At 35.7% G+C, this 19,373-nt stretch overlaps 1 protein-coding gene across 1 annotated transcript in view; it reads right to left on the bottom strand.

Moving 5' to 3' along the window:
* Positions 1–635: 635 nt before the first annotated feature.
* LOC110025914 (NEDD8-activating enzyme E1 catalytic subunit) overlaps positions 636–19,373 on the bottom strand; it is a 35,551-nt gene continuing 16,813 nt past the window's right edge. The window contains exons 3-9 of the mRNA XM_020726607.1: positions 18,002–18,204; positions 14,346–14,578; positions 13,817–13,879; positions 13,690–13,746; positions 13,013–13,134; positions 2,871–2,988; positions 636–1,260 (exon numbers count right to left, since the gene is read on the bottom strand). Coding sequence (XP_020582266.1) covers positions 967–1,260; positions 2,871–2,988; positions 13,013–13,134; positions 13,690–13,746; positions 13,817–13,879; positions 14,346–14,578; positions 18,002–18,204 — 1,090 coding nt within the window. The 3' untranslated portion in view covers positions 636–966. The remainder of the gene's footprint in view (positions 1,261–2,870; positions 2,989–13,012; positions 13,135–13,689; positions 13,747–13,816; positions 13,880–14,345; positions 14,579–18,001; positions 18,205–19,373) is intronic.

Here is a 19,373-nt window from a genome sequence, read left to right as displayed (position 1 = left end):
ATACAAATATATATTAAATTCATATAATACTCAAATAGAGAGAATTTTTTTATGCCTCAAAGTGTACCAAGCGAAACCCGTTCTAAATGCAAATAGACCAATTTGAACCGTCTCGAGGATCAAGATGCGCTCGAGCGAACCGTTTCGAAAAATGATGTCCTGATAAACTATTTTTATGTGAATCAAAATTCATGCAAAATAATGCACGGGAATCACGTAAAAAGAAACGATAGATTATCACCGTACATGGTCGCCTTGACCTATGATAGACATATACAAGTAAAGATAAAATATTACAATAAAGAGAAAGCCATCTTTAAGAGTAAACAAAGATCACAACAAAACGAAAAAAACTACTTGAAAATACATAAGGCTATGCTCAAAGGGCGTAAAATAGCAAATTAATGGATTAAAGTTGACCCAAATATCAATGATTAAATCAATTTTCAAGCCCAAAATTTAAATCCAAGGAAGATCAACCACTCAATACCTATACATCATTATAATTTTCAAGTATATTAAGTGATCAAACCCAAATTCTCAAGAGTGAATCAAATAAAATCAAAATTAGAACAACTCTGAAGGTAAAATATATTTCTAAACTAGAATACTTGTGCTTATAAAACATAATAAATCACTCAATACTTCTACAACAATATATTATCAACTATTTGATGTGAGACTATGATTCAAAGTCATGCATATCAATTATCACTTCCCCTAAACCAAAACATTTTAATATCAAGCATCATGCACCAATAGCCCACTCTATAACATGAAACACTCGATTACATGGAGGCTTCTTAATGCGGTGAACTTAAAACTTGGCAAACATTCCAAGAACTAACATGTTCAAAAATGTCATCTCAATGAAAAATTGAAGAGAACCTATAGGGCCTAAAACAACAATTGCACATCACTCAAAGCTTGCCGTTGAATCTATATAGGTTGTGCATAAAATAACACTCAGACATTACCTCCTGTATCCATCTCCGTAGCTCCATCGGCTGCGATCCCTTTAAAAAGAACGCAGAGTTTCCTTAGGGAAGATGTCTTCTTGCCATTGTTGTCAGCCATGCCGCTTACATGAACAGTATCCTTTGGAACTTTACCCATAAGATCATAGAGGGGAAGTTGAAGATTTGATCTCGTCATTTCTTCCAGAACTGGAGGGGACTGCATGTAGATATTATTTCCACGATGTGTGATGCTTGGTTTCGACAGAAGAAGTTTAGGATGTTCTCCCACAATTTTGATGAACTGATATTATGAATTTTTATGAGGGTTAGAAAAAGTTGGTAGCACTGAAGGAGGTAAACTAGTTTGAATTCATGCAAAAAAAAGGTAAATTTACGTACAAGGCACACATTCCTATGTATTTACATATCTCACACCTAAACTTTCATATATATATTATATATACATATGTATATATATACATACATATATATATATATATATATATATATATATAGATATGTATATATATGTATGTATATGTATGCATGCATGCATGCATGCATGCATGTATATATGTATGTATGCAATATATGTATGTATATATATGTATGTATATGTATGCATGCATCCATGCATGCATGCATGTATATATGTATGTATGCATGCATGTATTACTTTGGTGCTTTAAACTTATGCATGAAAATGTGTATTTCACTTTTAAAAAGTGATAACAATGCTATTTTTTATGTGATATAAAAGATTTGAGCCTTACATGTGTAGATAAGTTAGGTGTGAGACATGTAAATACATTCGAATTGTGCTATATATGAAAATGACGGAATGACCGAGAGCAAAACAAGGTTCTAAGCTCGCAACAGATGAGCAAAGTTTTGGAAGTGCAATTCCAAAACATAGCACAAAACAATTCTTAAGGTCCTTGGATAGTGGAGAATTGGCCATGTCAAAGACAACGGCCTTGGAGATTTATTTTGGGGAAAAAGTTTGAATATTCTGATAAAAATAGTCAGGATGCTTTTTAAAATCAGTAGATTTGCTTTGAAATGAATGCAGATGAGAAATCAATCAAAATTGTATAGCATTAAAGTTAAAATAATTATAACAGCTTCGAGATCCATCTTAACAAAAAATTTGAGTATTGGCACATATACAGAGCCTTTTTTTTCTCTTTTTTAACTTCTTCAAAAAATTTTCCATTTAGCAATGTCAAACTTGTGAATCTGCAAATTTGCTGAAAGCCCATAATGGACAATCAGTGCCGTCACACTGAAATGCTCAAAAGTCAATACTTTTTTCTTTATATTTTAAAAATATCATGTGTATTATCACCTCAAAACCAATCAAAAAATAAAAGATGATTTGTTTTGAACAGAAGTGAAACCGGTAATTTCATTAGAAGCTGATCAGGCAGGGCTGCTGCCGCATCACAACTTCCAAGCTTTCTAATAGATCATAGCTAAAAGATGAACCCCTGCAGATTCATTTTTTATTTTAAAATGTTTGACGCTTATATAATTAAAATGTTACATAAGGTTTTGAAGGAAGTTTCCCACGCAAACAGAGTTTAGAGACTAAAAATTTGAGAAAATTGTCAAAATAGTTCTCTGACTCTTTGTAAGAAGTCGTCATAATCCCATAATCTATAAAGTGTCAATTTAGTCCCTATATTCTTTGAATATGGGTTAACATACTCCTCAAGGTCTAATTAAGCCCCAAATTAAATAATAGAGACTAAATTGGCACTTTTATAGACTTTTGGATTCAAATGGCCTCATATAAAAAGTCAAGGGACTATTTTGACAATTTGATCCTAAAAAAGTTCATTGTTCATCTAACTACATTACATATATAAAGATACACACAAAAATATTGAGTAAGAAAATAGAGAAGACCTGCGAAACAGTGGCTGAAGTGTTTAATTCAATGGGGGTGCCAGGACCACACACAAGGCAGTCCTTTTCCCTGACAAAATCAGTCACTTTAATATGTGTTCCTTCAACACCGTTATACCTGCATAACAGAGCATGCTTATCAGTCATTAACCAACAGCAGCAATAAAGACTGCTTGCTTAGACAATAGAAGTTTAACCAGAAGAAGACACAATTTTGTGCCAACCTTAAATTTTTGAAATATTTCAATTGCCGAAGTATACTTATAGCTGGTATCTAAGTAATACAAAATAAAAGAAGTATAGAAAATTTCTAATTCACCATATGATTAAGCAATTGCTATATCACTAGAAATAATCACTCCACAATCATTTCAAAGTCGATCAGCATATGATGCAATTAAAGAAAGAACATGGAATAGAGGGAGCTACTTCTGACCTTGGAGATGTATCGGAATCAAGAAAAAGACAAGGAAAAAGATGAATCAATAGCTAACAAAAATTCAATGCAAAATAAAGACAATCAAGATGTCAGGCTGATAGAATAAATGATCACATGATGGAGGAGATAAAAATACAAAACAGCCGTCAGCCCCAATAATCCTCCTCCCATGACAGATACAAACATGATTAAGAGTGGATGAAAAATGAGGATATGACTCACCCATAAGGGATAAAATATTCAGATTACTGAGTACAGCATTCAAAAGGAAAAAAAAAGGATATTTGCAATCCAGTAGAGAAAATAAAAATCTGATGATGAAATGAATTTACTATCCACATCAAGAACAGGGCAAATATGAGAGAAGAGGCCATCTACAGCACAAATAATAATTGGGATAATCTTATTTTGATTAAAAGTTTACTAAAAGTCCTTCTAAAGAATTCATATACCCTGTTCTATCTGCTCTATTCTCTCATTGTGGGTTATGTCGCTATGTTAAAAAGGTTGGTTACGGATCAGCCTCAGCCATGCTCATAACAACAATAATACAAGGCCATCAAATAACTTGGGTTAGCTTCCATAAAAATAAGCCCGCCAAATCCTAACTAGTATCCATGTCATTAAGCCCAAAACAATTTAAAGATCAGACCGCATGCTTTTAAAGCCTAATCTACCCATCTTGGACTAGCTCTCTGCTAATAAGTATAGTCACAATCAATCTTGAGAATAGTTTATGATGTTAGGTCGAACTTTCCATCAACATGGACCATTGTCCAGAATATAAGCCCTGCCTTCCAATGTCTACTTAAAAGAAGTAATTGCTCTGAAAAGCCTATTATATTCATTAAGGATCTGGATTTATATAGAACCTAACAACATTCTTACAAATAACCCCTAGACTTCTTCTATATTTCCTATTTACAATTAGAACCCTAAAAAAGATGCAAATCTCAACTCCCCCACAAGTCGGGCAAAAGATATTCACCAATCCCATCTTGTCACATAATCTCGAAAAATCTAATGAGCCAAGTCCTTTGGTGACGCAATCAACCACATGCTCTCCAATAGCTACATGACCTAGCTCCATTAGACCGTTATTCAGCTTTTCCTTGATGAAGAACCTATCAATCTCCACATGTTTAGTTCTATCGTGTTGATTGTTGGCTTGTTGTCGCAACATAACTTCATTTGTGTTCCTTGGTCCACCTTTAACTCTACCAACAAGACTCTCAACCACATCATCTCGACAACTCCCAATACCATGACCCTCTACTCTGCCTCTGTTGTTAAACTCGCTACTACTAATTTTTCTTGCTCTTCCAAGAGACTAAGTTGCCCAATACAAACATGAAGAATATTGATGTGGACTTCCTATCATCCGCACAACTAGCCCAATCAAAGTCATAAAAACCCTCAATGCCTACATGCCCATTCTTCCTGAAGATCAACCCTTCCCTGGAACACTCTTCAAGTACTTAAAATCTAATACATTGCATCCATATGATCATTCCTTGGATCATGCATGAAGTGGCTGACCACGCTAGCGGCAAACAACATGTCGGAACAAGTGTGACTCAGATAAATCAGACGACCAACCAGACACCGGTACCTCTCACGATCAACTAGCTTTCCTGCCACCACACTCATTTTGGCCTTCTGATCAATTTGAGAAACTGCAGGCTTGCATCCCAGCATGACTATTTCTGCAAGGAGATCCAATACATATTTTCTTTAATACAATATCATCCCCTCTGGTCTACAGGCCACCTCAATCCCAAGAACAAGTGTGACTCAGATAAATCAGACGACCAACCAGACACCGGTACCTCTCACGATCAACTAGCTTTCCTGCCACCACACTCATTTTGGCCTTCTGATCAATTTGAGAAACTGCAGGCTTGAATCCCAGCATGACTATTTCTGCAAGGAGATCCAACACATATTTTCTTTAAGACAATATCATCCCCTCTGGTCTACAGGCCACATCAATCCCAAAGAAGTATCTGAGTTGTTCAAGGTTCTTCATTTCAATTTTTTTGCCCAATCTTACCTTTAGTTGAGCAATCTCTACGACCTCCATTTTGATTAAAGAACATTATATAGTAGGCATTAATCTACTGATATTCCGTGACCACCATAGATTTTTTAAACTTGTCAAAGCAAACTCGATGAGACAGTTTCAAGCCATAATGTAACTTCTTGAGTCTGCACACCATGCCCACTGTCTGGCATCTTCATATACACCTCTTCCAGTAACCCACCATGAAGAAGCACATTCTTCACATCAAATTGGCGTAAGCTCCACCCACCATTTACTGTTATAGAACCAGTGTTCTCACTGTGCTCATCTTAGCTATTGGTGCAAAGATCTCATCATAATTAATGTCATACGTTTGACTGTACCCTTCCGCCACTAATTGTGTCTTATAATGCTCCACTTTTCCTTTTGAATTTTGTTTTACTGTGAATATCCACATGCAGCCAACTGTCCTTTTCCTCACCGATAGTGACACTATATCTCGTGTTTGGTTTTTATCGAGAGCCCCCAGCTCTTCATGCATAACCGCTTACGACTTGGGATCTTCCTTAACTACCTGCCAAGATTTGGGTATAGAGAAAATGTCCAAAGATGCAATGAATGTTCCATGTACATGTGATATCTTAGTGTATGAAACAAACTGAACAATGTCATATTCCTGCTCAAAACAATCAAAAGGATGCACCACATTGCTGTGAGAGGTCTTCCTTAAATTCACGGGGTTGGAAGTAGAAGATAGAAATCATATCACCAATGCATTCTAAATTTGAGGTGGATGGAGTGTCTCAGAAGTAGGGATAGAATGGGATAAAAGACTTGCGGGAACGAGTGGCATTATAGGCATTGTTCCCTCATTCTTATTTCTCTTCCTTTTATATACCCACAACTCCCCTTGAGCTCGAATCCCACCACCTTCAGGCTCATTTTTCTCTAGTTCCGGCTCTTCCTCAACAGATCCTTCCCACACAATATATCACCAATGCATTCTAAATTTGAGGTGGATGGAGTATCTCAGAAGTAGGGATAGAATGGGATAAGAGACTTGCGGGAACGAGTGGCATTATAGGCATTGTTCCCTCATTCTGATTTCTCTTCCTTTTATATACCCACAACTCCCCTTGAGCTTGAATCCCACCACCTTCAGGCTCATTTTTCTCTATTTCCGGCTCTTCCTCAACTGATCCTTCCCACACAACAGGAAAAAGCATCGTTCTCACATGTACTAATCTCTCACCGTCACTACTCTCCCCCTCTCACTTCATAACTTCAGTATCGGCGAGTCAATAAAGGGTGAGGTCACCTCCAAGGTGTAGTACAGTTTGAATTCTTAAATGTCATATTCATACTCACAAACAGTCTCTTCTCTATTGGGCTCCAACAAACATACTCCTTCTGGATGGCAAAATAACCCACGAAAACACACTTCACGTCTCTGGGATCCATTTTCCCTATTAAGGGTCTATTATTCTTAACAAAATACATGCAATCAAATAACTTCAATGGGAGGATACCATTATTATCTCCTTTCAACATATCACAAAAAAATTATCACTCCAACACTCCCGATGACATTTTGTTGATCAATTAAGCGGTTGTCAAAACAACTTGCCCTCACAGGTGTTTTGGGACATTTATGAAGATAATAATGTTTCAAGCTACATCTAGAAGGTGTTTATTATTTATCTCTGCTATTCTATTTTGTGTTGATGTGTATGTACATGTAATTTGATGTTGTATCCCCTAGGCCGACTGGAACTCCTCAAACGTCTTGTTCGTATACTCCGTCCCATTATTAGACTTCAATATCTTCACTACTGCACAATATTGAGTCTGAATCGCTCAATGAAAGTCTTTAACGCAAGCACACACATCACTTTTATTTCTCATTAGATATAACCAAATAACATGAGAAAAACAATAAATGAAAGTGATAAAATATCCGTAACAATTCATCGAAGTTGTAAAATAATGTCCTCATATATCTGAATGCACTAAATCAGAAACACAAGAACTATTACAAGAACTAATATAAAAGCTCCTGGTATGCTTACCAAACTCACAAGCATCACATTCAAGTTTTTGTTTATTTATCTTTTCAAGCAAAGATGAAAACAAACGACTCAAATACTAAATGAAAAGTTTCCATGCACTTATGATAGAACAGTAACACATCCTCCACACTCCTCTCAGATTCTCCTACTCCAGCACTCTTTACCATGGATGTCGAGACTGAAATCATCCCCTCTCTATTCAAGTACTAGAGTCCACTATACCACGTGTCAGTCCCAAGTCTCCAGCAAGTTTAATTCTCTTGAAAAATTGTCTTAGAAATATCAAATGAACCAACAAATTTTAATTGAAGTATAATGACACTAATGTATAAAAGCTTCACTAAAAAGGAAAGAACAAGTAAAATATTGGACAAAAGCATAGAATTAGTACAACTTATTACACCATAACCAATCACATGTTGTGTTGTACCATCAAGTGTCTGAATGTTTCTACAACTGCTAGATAAGTATAGAAAGAGAGCTCACTAGTGGTACCTATCACATGTCGAGATGCACTGGAATCAACTATCCATTCTGACGATCTTGTGATGAATATAGAGATAAGAGCATGTGTATCACGAGTACCTTTGGCTGAGTGAGAATAAGTAGCAGTATTCCCCTTGAATAACGATAAAGTGGAAGCATCCTCAGTCACATTATCTGACGATCTCTGCTCCCTCTTCAACATCTCTATGAACTCGTGATCTTTATCGATAAAGACCACTCTTCTCTCCCTCGTTCTCCGCTACAATCAGATTTGACTGGTAGCCCCATCTTCCAACCCTTTAGCCCCCACAACTACGACCACAACCTCTAGACTGTCCACATCATCCCATCTCTCTCCTTGGGAGGTTTTGAACAAGTCTTGCTCAGGTGACCCGCTTCATCATAGTTGTAGCACTTGCGGGTATGCCCCAAGGCACCTGTCATTACCTGAACTAAAGCAACGGAAGCTGATTTCATTTCACTCGGCTCAGAGTGTAGCCTCATCCAACTCTCTCATATATCATTACAACGATGGCCTCATTTAGTGAAGGAATCGTTGCATGGGCTGTGAGGACCGATCTCCTCTACTGAAAGGTCAGGTTCCGATGAGCCAAAAACTGCATAGCCCTCACTTGTGCAAAGATCTCCCCCTTCTTGCACCTTGGATCACCACAACTCGACATAGGTCAGAAGTGATCAACAACTTGCCGCAGCTGCTTCAGCTCTATGCAGTACTCCTGAATAGATCCATCACCATGTACCACAGCTTCTATGTCACACTGAATCTGGAACACCCTCATGTAGTTCTCAGCCCCAACATAGAACCTCTTCAGCTTTGCCCAGATGTCTTTTATCTTTTGAATGTCATCCACTGATGAGGCAAAAGATAGGTGTAAAGTAAGTTGTGTTTAGTCCTCCACTAATCCCCTCCAGCGCTATCAGATATCATCTAGTCACTTCCATACTAGAGTAGTCTCGATCTGATACGACCAACTCAGATACGTGACCGATCCATAAAGCTTTAGATCCACAGAAAAGAGATCTAGTTCACTTGTGTCAGAGCACGTACCGAGGGAGTGGATCCCATTGAAACACTAACTCCCCGTATAAGCCCGATCAAGACCTTCAAAACTTCAAGATCTTTCTTCCCCATAAGCTCAAAATCTTTACCTCATGCACTATCTCTATCTGCTGGCATCCTCAATTTAATTATTCCCCAGTCTTATTCTTCCTCTCACACACGCATAACCAAATTTCTCTCCTCCACTGCTCTATTTTCAAGTGTGCATCCCCTGCCCTGCACTAAGCTGCTCAAATCACTCTGTTGTGATCCAGTAGCCAAAGGCATCGTCTCTTGTGTTCGATCAATCCTTCCTACACTGAGCACCTTTGTACAACCGCAATATCCCCTGCGGTGCGGTTCGGTCCTAGGGCACGCCTGAGCGCTTCATTGACTTCCCAACTCTAAAGCTACAATCAAGCCAAGCCGACCCAAGTATATCATAGTTCGGACTTAGTTTGATATAATTATAAGTTATTCATGTTTGAATTGAGTTTGTGTCGAGCTTTCATATATTGTTAAAACTTAACTTGTTTAAATTTTTCAATATTTGAACTTAATTTATTTATGACAAATGAATGAGTATTTAAACGAGCTAAAAATTCAAACAAGTATCAAAATTTTCATATAAAAAATTTACTAAATAATTTTTTAAATCTGATCACACATTAATTTATTGATTATAAACTTTGTAAAAATAAAAGTTAACTCATGAACCAAGATTATATTGGATATAATCTCTCATATTTTAACATGATCATACTCATACTTCCAAGTTTACGCCTAACTCCCATATTCAGATGTGGGTGTTATTTTTCACATGATAATATGCATTTGTTATTTACCTAGTTTTTTTTTAACAATTTTATATGTCTTTATATTGAATTATTGCACCATCTTTATTCTTAATCATATATAACTTACAATGATTACATTACACTTTCTTAACATCATTTTTAAAGAGGTTGAATTTAGGAGCAGAGTGTAAATGGGAGATATACAAGAGACTGGAGTTTCAGAGATCCTTATACACCACGATCTCGTCATTGCCTTCATGCTTGCACACCCTAGCAACTCAGGGTTTCGTATGTTTCGAGTGAAACTGGGAGACAAAATTGTGAGAAGCCAAAGGGAAATTGAGATTTGCGGGGTTTTAAAATTAATTTTTAGAGGCATTTCATACATACCACATAAATCTTATATATTTTCACATCTAACACCTAAACTTTAATAAAATAAGTATATAAATAATAATTAATCAAAAAAATTATTGATATAATAATATATTACTATTAAATCTGTAATTAAATAAATTCTAATTAATTAAATTTAATTTAAATAATATATCATATATAAAATGAGTTATTATCGAGCTTAATATCGAATATTTAACGAGTTAATTATTGAACAATAAACGAGTTTCTTCGTGAACGTAAATAAATAAGTTCGACTATGTTAATGTTTAGTTCATTTAAGCTTCGAGCTTTTAAAAATTGTTCAAGCTTGTTTATTTACTAATTTGAACAAACATGTTCGAGTATTAATCGAGTTGAGTTCGAGTTGTTCATAGAGAGCATCGATTCATTTACAGCCTTAGAGGGCATGGTGGCAAGGTGTGATGTGTTTCAACGACACAATTACTTGAATATGATGCCAATAAGCAAATGCAGCCCTTAGCTTTACCGAAGAACGCTTAGGAATTAGTAACGATGGATTTTATAGAGGGGTTTCCACAATCAAAAAACTTTGCGGTGATTTTAGTGGTATTAGATTGCCTAAGCAAGTATGCACATTTCATTCTATTACAACACCCCTGCACTGCGGTCTCAGTCGCTACGGTGTTCATACGGGAAGTGATTCGTTTACATGGAGTGTCGGAATCTATTGCATCAAACAGAATGTGTTCCTTAGCCAATTTGCAAGGAGTTGTTCAGGTTATAAGGAACAATCCTTAAGAAAAGCACAGCATATCATCCTCAGGCCAATGGACCAAACGCAAAGAGTCAACAAGGGTGTGGAGACATCCCCAAATTGTTTGGGCAAAGTGAATTGTGTGGGGAGAATACTAGTATAATGCTTTGTATCATACTGCAGGGCCAACCACCCCTTTCAAGATTCTATATGGACAAAATTCATCTCACCTGATACACTATGGGCATAGTACTATACCGGTATCCAATGTCGACCAGTACTTGAAGGAGAGGGACAGGATATTGATGAAACTCAAGGGGCATCTAATGAGGGCTCAACAGATCATGAAGAGGAAAGCGGATGGGCATGGGAGAGAGGTGCAATTCGAACCTGGGGACATAGTTTACTCGAGGCTGAGGAGAGCGAGAAACTTTCATATTGATATTTTAAGAATACCACCATCATTAGCACTACATCCGATCTTCCATGTTTCGCAGTTGAGACGTGCTATTGGAAATCATACATCCTCATCTTCACTACCTTTGATGTTGAACGAGGACCTAGAGATGATTCTGGGATCTTTAGAGGTCAAAGGAGTGCACAGAGTGAAAAGAGCAAAGAAGGTACAGGTTAAGTGCAAAGGTCTTACAATTATGAAGCAATGTAGGAGCTTTACAAAGTGATATAAAAGCAGATTCCATCATTCCACCTTGAGGACAAGATGCCTCTTTGAGAGGGGGTATTGTTATGCCTATGAAATCGGTCCAAACAAGAATAGTCTGCACCCAGCCGACCGACCCACCCCAGCCTTCTAGGTGTCGATCAGTTCAACATGAGGGAAAGCCCGGGTGCAGCCGCAGAGGATTTCAGCCTCCAGATGGGGCCACTAAGGCTCTGATGACATATACGCAAGGATAAGAAATTAAGAGAGTTTTGGAAGGCGAGTTTGAAGGGTTTTTGGGAGAGTTATATTAGGGCTAATAACCACGGTTTGAGGGAGGTTTTGTTTGGGCTGCAGTTTTTCTTTTCTCGTGGTGTTTCTAGAGGCATTTAGAGTCTACGGAGAGACGATCTAGCTCTCGAACAGTAGCACAATATTTTACCTTTTTTTTGTTTTTGTTAATATTAGTAAAAACAACCCTGTTTTGAGTTTTCCCACTTCTCTATTGCAATTTATTCATTGTTTGTTAGCTGTTCTTGGTTCCAAATCGTAACAGTCGAAAAAATATCTTGCAAGCTTCAGACATAGATTTATGAGAGGGGACAACTTTGTTACCTATTCATCAAGAGAAAGAAGTGTGTTAGTTATAACTAATGAGAAGCATTTAAAGCTCATCCTATTTCATTGCATTTTCAGTTTTCCTTACCATTAAGAGAAATAAATTTATAAAATGCAAGTAAAGAGGAAAAACATTTACGGTAATACGAAAATAACTAGTTCCCAATTATTTGAGTTCCATGAGATTGCTGAAAAAGAAACCAAATTACACATCACATTACCAGATGAACAAAAAATTATATGAATGCAATCAACTATTGAGCTTAGGATTTTGCAAATTTAAGCTCATAACTTCGCCCAATCCAACTAGACCAGTTCAGGCATGCCGACCCTTTGATTGTTGCGGACAAAAGAAGTCCTACCTGTTAAGGGTTAATTTGTTTCAAGTTGCCCAAAATTGATTAGAGCTGTGTTCCAAAAGCGAGTTTCAATGGTGCAACTTGTTTATATGAACTCTTCTTGCGAACTCAGTGCTTTTGTTTAGACTGAAGCAAGTTTCATAAAATTTGAGCTTAACTATTATTTTAAGAGTTAATTAATAAATATAGGCCTAATTAATAAAATAGTTTAATAAAAAATCATGGAGCAATGACTACGCGGTTAGACTAATATATATATATATATTTTTTAACATATCACAAATTATAAATTGATCAGAATATCAATCCTTATAATAATCGGTGTATAATATCAAGTAGACATCAAAATGCTGCAGCAATTTCATCCCTCAAAAAATATAATGACAAAAAAATAGAATTTCAATCTACTTGAAAACATCATAACATAATTCTTTCTAAATTTTACCAAATCAAAAAGAAGAAAGCAGAATCGACAAATTAAAAACATAATATTTGGGGTAGAGTATGAGTACATACGTCATGTAATTGGATAATGTTTTACTACACCCAGATACAATCTTTAAGGCCTCCAGAGCACAGCTAGCAGAAATGATTGCATTTGTAGAAGCAATAGCTGGAATAATATTCTTCACTACGCCCTGAAAAGAATCAATGAATTACATGGGCTCTGAAGACAAAATATCTATTTAATAAATATAAATTAAGTTGGGTAAAGCTGAACCAGCAAGTAACAGAGACAACATGAATCTGAGCTATAACTTCTCCGAATGAAGTAAATTTTACACTTAAACTCCAACAACAATCGCCATAACACTTCATATATCCATGTTGGTTTACATAGTAATGTGAAGTAGCAGTTGAACAATAAAAATGTTTCGTAACAAGGAAAAACTATTTATTATTACTTAAACATCTAAAAAATTTCAAAACAACTCGCAACTCTCCGCTTATCAATGATTTTACCCAATAGATCAAACTGCAAATTTTACACTATTGTAACTGAAAGCGATATTGATTAGGAAGATATGTGAGAGGATTTACTAGTACATGCAATAACCACTGAATAATGTGTAGAAAATAATTTATATGCCAGTGTTCATCAATGAAAATGTCAATTATATACATAAAAAAAAAGTAAAATAAACTAGAGAATTAAAAAATACGAGATATTGAACTAGTGCAAATTCAGATACCTGGGTTAAGGAATAGGTGACACCAGCAATGCCAAAAAGCTCAGCTCTCTTGACAGCCTGTTTTATCATGATTTATCGTAAGTTCCGTAAAGGTGAAACAGAGAAGAGACAAGATAAAAAAACTGACTTCTTTGTAAACCCATTGCATATGTTCTGGATCATCGGGGTCAAATGTTTTTCCACTATGTACCTACAGGTTAAGAAATCAAAAGTAAATAAACAATATAGGGAAATTAACATATGTAGCCCATAATTCTTATGTATTTACATGTCTCACGCCTAAATTTTCATATTTACATACATAGTACTTAGTTGCTTTAAGCCCGTGCAAAAAAAGGTACATTTCACTTTAAAAAAAATGGTAATAATGCTATTTTTGATGTGATATTAAAGAAAAGAGTGTTGTGTATAAATATAGAAGTTCAGGTGTGAGCTATGTAAATGCCCCAACAATATATATATATATATATTGTGCGCGTTATGTGGCTTGTTGGTAGAGCGGCCTCTCTGAAGGTCGTAAATCCCCTCAGGTCAAAGGTTTGAATCTCTCTGTGTGTAGGGTGTGATACTCAAATATTTAGCACACCTAGATTTGGTCGGGGCTTATATATATATATATATATATTGTGAAAAGCAACAAAAACATTAAATAGCACCTCATCCCATTTGATCAAATGAGCATATTCAATACAATGTGCAGGAGTCCTTGGGGTTTCTGCAAGAGTGCATAACGGAAACTTGACTTGTGGAGGAAAAAGCCAAATGTTGCACTCAAAACAAGGCGTCATCCCTGGCAAAATTACTCTAGCATGGCCTTTAAAACCTTCAGTTCCACCATCTACCATGGGCTTGAGAGTTTCAGGTATTGGGTTATCCTCAGCATCATATTCTACAGTGGTCAAAATCATGAGATGTGATGAGAAAATTGGTAGCAAAGAATTGTTCATGTAGAGCATTATGTAGAAGGAAAAATAAGCAACATATTTTACTTTGAGCTCAAAGCTATCATAGGCTGACAACGTATCATCACAGATCATGTCTGTCACCATCACAGTATTCATGAGTAGACATGCAGCTAAACTTGCTTCATGAAATAAATTTCTACAAGAATCACTGTAAAAGCAATTATCTGCCCATTATTACCATTTTGGTACGGGCTTCATATTGAATACTTACAACGAAATAATCTAACCACAAAAATTTTAGCATTTTTAGGCTCACCCTCTAAGTAACTTTAAGGAATAAAATAGAGAAAATATAAAAATAACACAAAAACAAATATAAGGTTTACGGAGTATTAAATATCCAGCTTTGTGGGCACATAGCAAGCTATTGTTTTCAAAAAATGATGCTATTATATTTAATTTTTTGGTTGATGTTCCTTGAAATCAGTAAACCACCACTCCATTTGGCCAAATGCAACAAAAATTCTCCACGCTGGCAGGGGCTCCTTTTAAAGATAGCCAAATAATCTGGAGGAATTAATTTATTCTGCAGATTTAGATCAGCTCTTAAAACCCAATCAAGCTAAATCGGCTATGGCATAAATGACTGAATATATACTCGAGAAAGTTTCTAGTTGAAGCTATGGTAATCTTATTCTAGCCAGATATAGCAAAACCAACCAGTTTTATACGGATTCAATAGAGAGCCTCTTATTAAAGTTGATCGCTGCTTTCCTCAATGATTGTATACACAAAATATAAAATCCGCTGCGGGTTGATAATATCCTCATTCACATATGCTCAGATGGTGAATAAGTCATTAAAAATAAAAGAGGAATACATAATTCAGCATTCTCATAAAATGAAAATGGTGGTTGAATCAATAATGTCCATGGAACAGAGTTGCAAGGAAAGTTTTCTTCCACCATGAAGTAAAGGACACAAGTAACAATTTTGCTCTAATACATGACCATTCAAAGCATTTTATTTGTCACGAGCCAGCCCGGGGCTTCGAATTAACAAGTAGAGAACAGACGGCCGAACAATGAAAATTTTTTTTATTCATTTTCTATAACAAAGTTTTTTACTAATGAAATAGTCACTAGAAAAATAAAATTAAAGCAATTATAAATTTATCTAAAATCAGGTTGTTCGCATCTTCTATAAACATTGTATCTTCTATTCATCCTTTAATCAACAAATTTAAACTTGAAATATTAGTTTTAAACAACCGTGAGCTAACCAAAACCAGTTAATACTCACACTCCTATTGCAATACAATGAAAAAGTATACAATATGCATGCTAGTTAAGCTTTTAATAAACAAGGTATACAATATGCATGCTAGTTAAGCTTTTAATAAATAAGTATAAAACATTTGATAATTTATGAATATGATCACTCGTGATATTTCATAATATTCAAGATGTTGTATAAAATATTTGATAATTTATGAATATGATCACTTGCAATATTTCATAATATTCAAGATGTTTTCATAATATTCAAGATGTTGCACTATATCAATAACATATTTATATCATTTTAAATATGTACAACTTTCACAGGAGCGCAGTCTAAAAATTATACCAATTAAGATACTTCAATATCAATATTTTTTTTTCTATTTAAGTGCATGGGTACCGTAACGTTCTTCCGCTGGTACCATAAAGAGGTGACTCCATCATATTCAAGCATACACATACAATCAATCTATGCAATTCATATCATTCACAATTTCATATCACATAATATATAATATTTATTATTATAATACAAAATATTTCATAAAGTGAGACTACAAGTATTCATATCGAAATGCAAATAAAGAGAAATCAATTTCATTAATCAAGCATGAATAATAATTCATACAACTGGTGTAGGAAAGATAAAAAAATGATAATATAACTTAATAGTATGAGCACCCACCTCAATCAGTAATGATTCTCTTTTCAAATGTTCTCTTCTCTTACCTCAAATGAAAACCTAAAGTTAAATGTCTTTATTTTACCATTGATGTAACATATAATAGTAATTCTTTTATTATTATTATGTTAATTGTTATCTTCATTTCATAATATAAATTTAATTATTTCTTTCAAACAACTTAAACTAAAATATTGTCAATAGAAAATTAGTCATAATTTAATTTTCTAGTTACTTTATGTAATTTATATCTTTTGCATTAGCTTAAGCGTTATAAAAATATACAAAAATTTATATTATGTAATTATTTTATTATTATTATTATTATTTTCTTTGAATTCGTTATATGTAACATTAATTCAAAGATTTAAAAAACAAATAAAACAAATAAATCAAACCCTACATCTTATTGTTGTTGCCCCTCTTTTTTAACATTTAAATAATAAACTTAATTTTATATATGAGAGTTGTGCACCTTTATTAAATAACATAATTAAATATTAAACCCACCCTACAATATCACAATTGAAAACACTATATGCACGCGGGACCTCCTTTCTTTCTCCTCTGCACTCATGGTTCGTCTCCTCTGTTAAACTCGAGCTCAGCTTTGTCCGCTCACTTTCGAGGCCCCATCTCCTCCCTTGGTCGAACATGCAAACAGGGCCATTCCTTCCTCCTTGTAGCACAGAACTTCCTCGGACGACGTCGCCGTATGCTTCCCTCCCACACGCAAGCACCACTGCTATTGCATGCACAAGGCTAGGGTTCCTACTTCGAATTCAAAGCATCGTCTTCCTTTCTCTCGATCGAATGTGACATAGACAACAAGGTAACTTTTCCTCTGAACATAAAGATTACATATGATTCTTCATTTGCCTCCTCCTTGCTTCTATAAGTATGAATTTTTTAGGTACGAAAACGTGGTTTCGTTCCTCCTTATAAGGCTGAAACGCTCATTCATATCCCTCTATTTCGTCTCCCCTGCATTCACTTGCTAAAATAAGGAGACAAAAATGCTTAGTTACGAGGCGTTACATAATCAGCTTGCATGATCTAGATGAAATAAGAGTAAAGTATCAAAATAGTGCTTCGACTGTTATATGGGGTCATTTTAGTCCTAGAGTCTCTAAAGTGTCAAACTAGTCCCCATACTCTTTACACTGGAGTGAGGATTATTTCAGCCCATATTAAAACAGTTTGGGTACTAAATTGACATTTCTATAAACTCTGAGACTCGACCCTCTGTAAAAAATCGGAGGATTATTTTAACAATTTTCGCTTGTAATTAAAAATGTATATTGAAGAAAACTGCAACATTTGAGTAGTGGCAAAGAATAGCATAAAGAAAGCAAAGTTTGGATAGACTTCGAGCAACAATCAATTTCAGTTCAACTAAGCAGTAATTGGGCTTCAGGACCAACAAATCCAAATATGCTTACCTAGGAAACTACAAGCCACAGAATTAATGTAGCTTCTAGCCTCAATAGAATCAAGGCCAAGAACGATAATGTTGAAATCACTATAAAAATCTATCTCCTTGTCCTCGATTCTACAGAAATGAGGTGTGATATTCACACCAGAAACTCTCTCCATCACCCGCTTAGCAGCAACCTCAGCCTTCGACTTGCCAACATCCTGAAGCCTGAACTATCATATTAGTGTTAGGCACGCCAAGAGTGGAATACTATATAATAAAGAAGAGAAGCAGAAAATCAAATCAAAGCACTGGGATAAGTGAACAGAACAAAAAAAATTGGTTCAAATCACAATCATGAAGAGGCAAAACAACGTTTTTTTGCTGTTTCAGCGTAAGCAACATTTTTTTTTTAACACGTACTATTAGGATTTAAAAAATGGTTTTAATTTATTAGAACTAAATGAAAATATGACACTAAATAGAAAGCAATGGAGAAAAAGGATTCATGTGACCGGCCCCACGTAGTGGTATTAAGGTTTTGTTGTTGTTGTACTATTAGAAAACCTATAGAATTTTGAATAATAATAATGATGATGATGATGGTGGTGATGGAAAAAAAATCAAGTTTAAAGGGTTCTCCATCTTCCAGAAATAAAATTAATAAAAATAATGGATATTTACATACATAGCACTCAAAATATTGAACTCGACATATCTCGCACCTAAGCTTGGTTATTTGCACATAGAACTGATGAAACTTAGTTATTTACACAAGTAGTACTGACACAGGGGCTAGAGGGTTGAACCAGCCAATGGCTGAATTGGGGGAAAGCTTGTTGAACCCGGTTCAATAGGGAGCCATAGGGGGGCCAGGCGGCCCTGTGCTATGGGCAAAGGTTTCCGCCCAAGAGGAGATGTGTAACTTTCCTATCTACTATATATATATGTGTTATTTCCTATTTTAGGGTTAGTTGTTTTGAGATTTTTATTTGGATAGCCTTCAGCATCCCATTTTCCCTTCTAGAGTTGTATCCGACAGCGAGAATGTGCTCCAACTATAACTCATCCCGAGGTAGTGTGTAACTTTCCTTTTATTGCTTCCTGCCGCCCTCCCCTGTCGTTGCCATCTCCTTCCCTCCTCCTTGCTCCTATCACCCACCTTCCCTCCTCCTTGCTCCTATCACCCACCTTCCCTCTCCCCTCTACCTGGGTAACTACCGTAACTCCCACCACCCCCACCCCTACCAGCCTTCCTCACTGTCACCGCTTTATTCCCTACCCTCCATGTCTCCAACCTGTCAACCTACCATATAGCAACCGTTGTTGTCGTTATCCTACAGCTCCCTATCGGCGCTTAAAAGGGGAAAAAGTGAATGTTTGGGGGTCGCTCGGAA

Source organism: Phalaenopsis equestris, unplaced genomic scaffold (genome assembly GCF_001263595.1).
Source record: "Phalaenopsis equestris unplaced genomic scaffold, ASM126359v1 Scaffold000342, whole genome shotgun sequence".
Classification (NCBI taxonomy): domain Eukaryota; kingdom Viridiplantae; phylum Streptophyta; class Magnoliopsida; order Asparagales; family Orchidaceae; genus Phalaenopsis; species Phalaenopsis equestris.
This window is presented reverse-complemented; position numbering and strand designations above follow the sequence as displayed.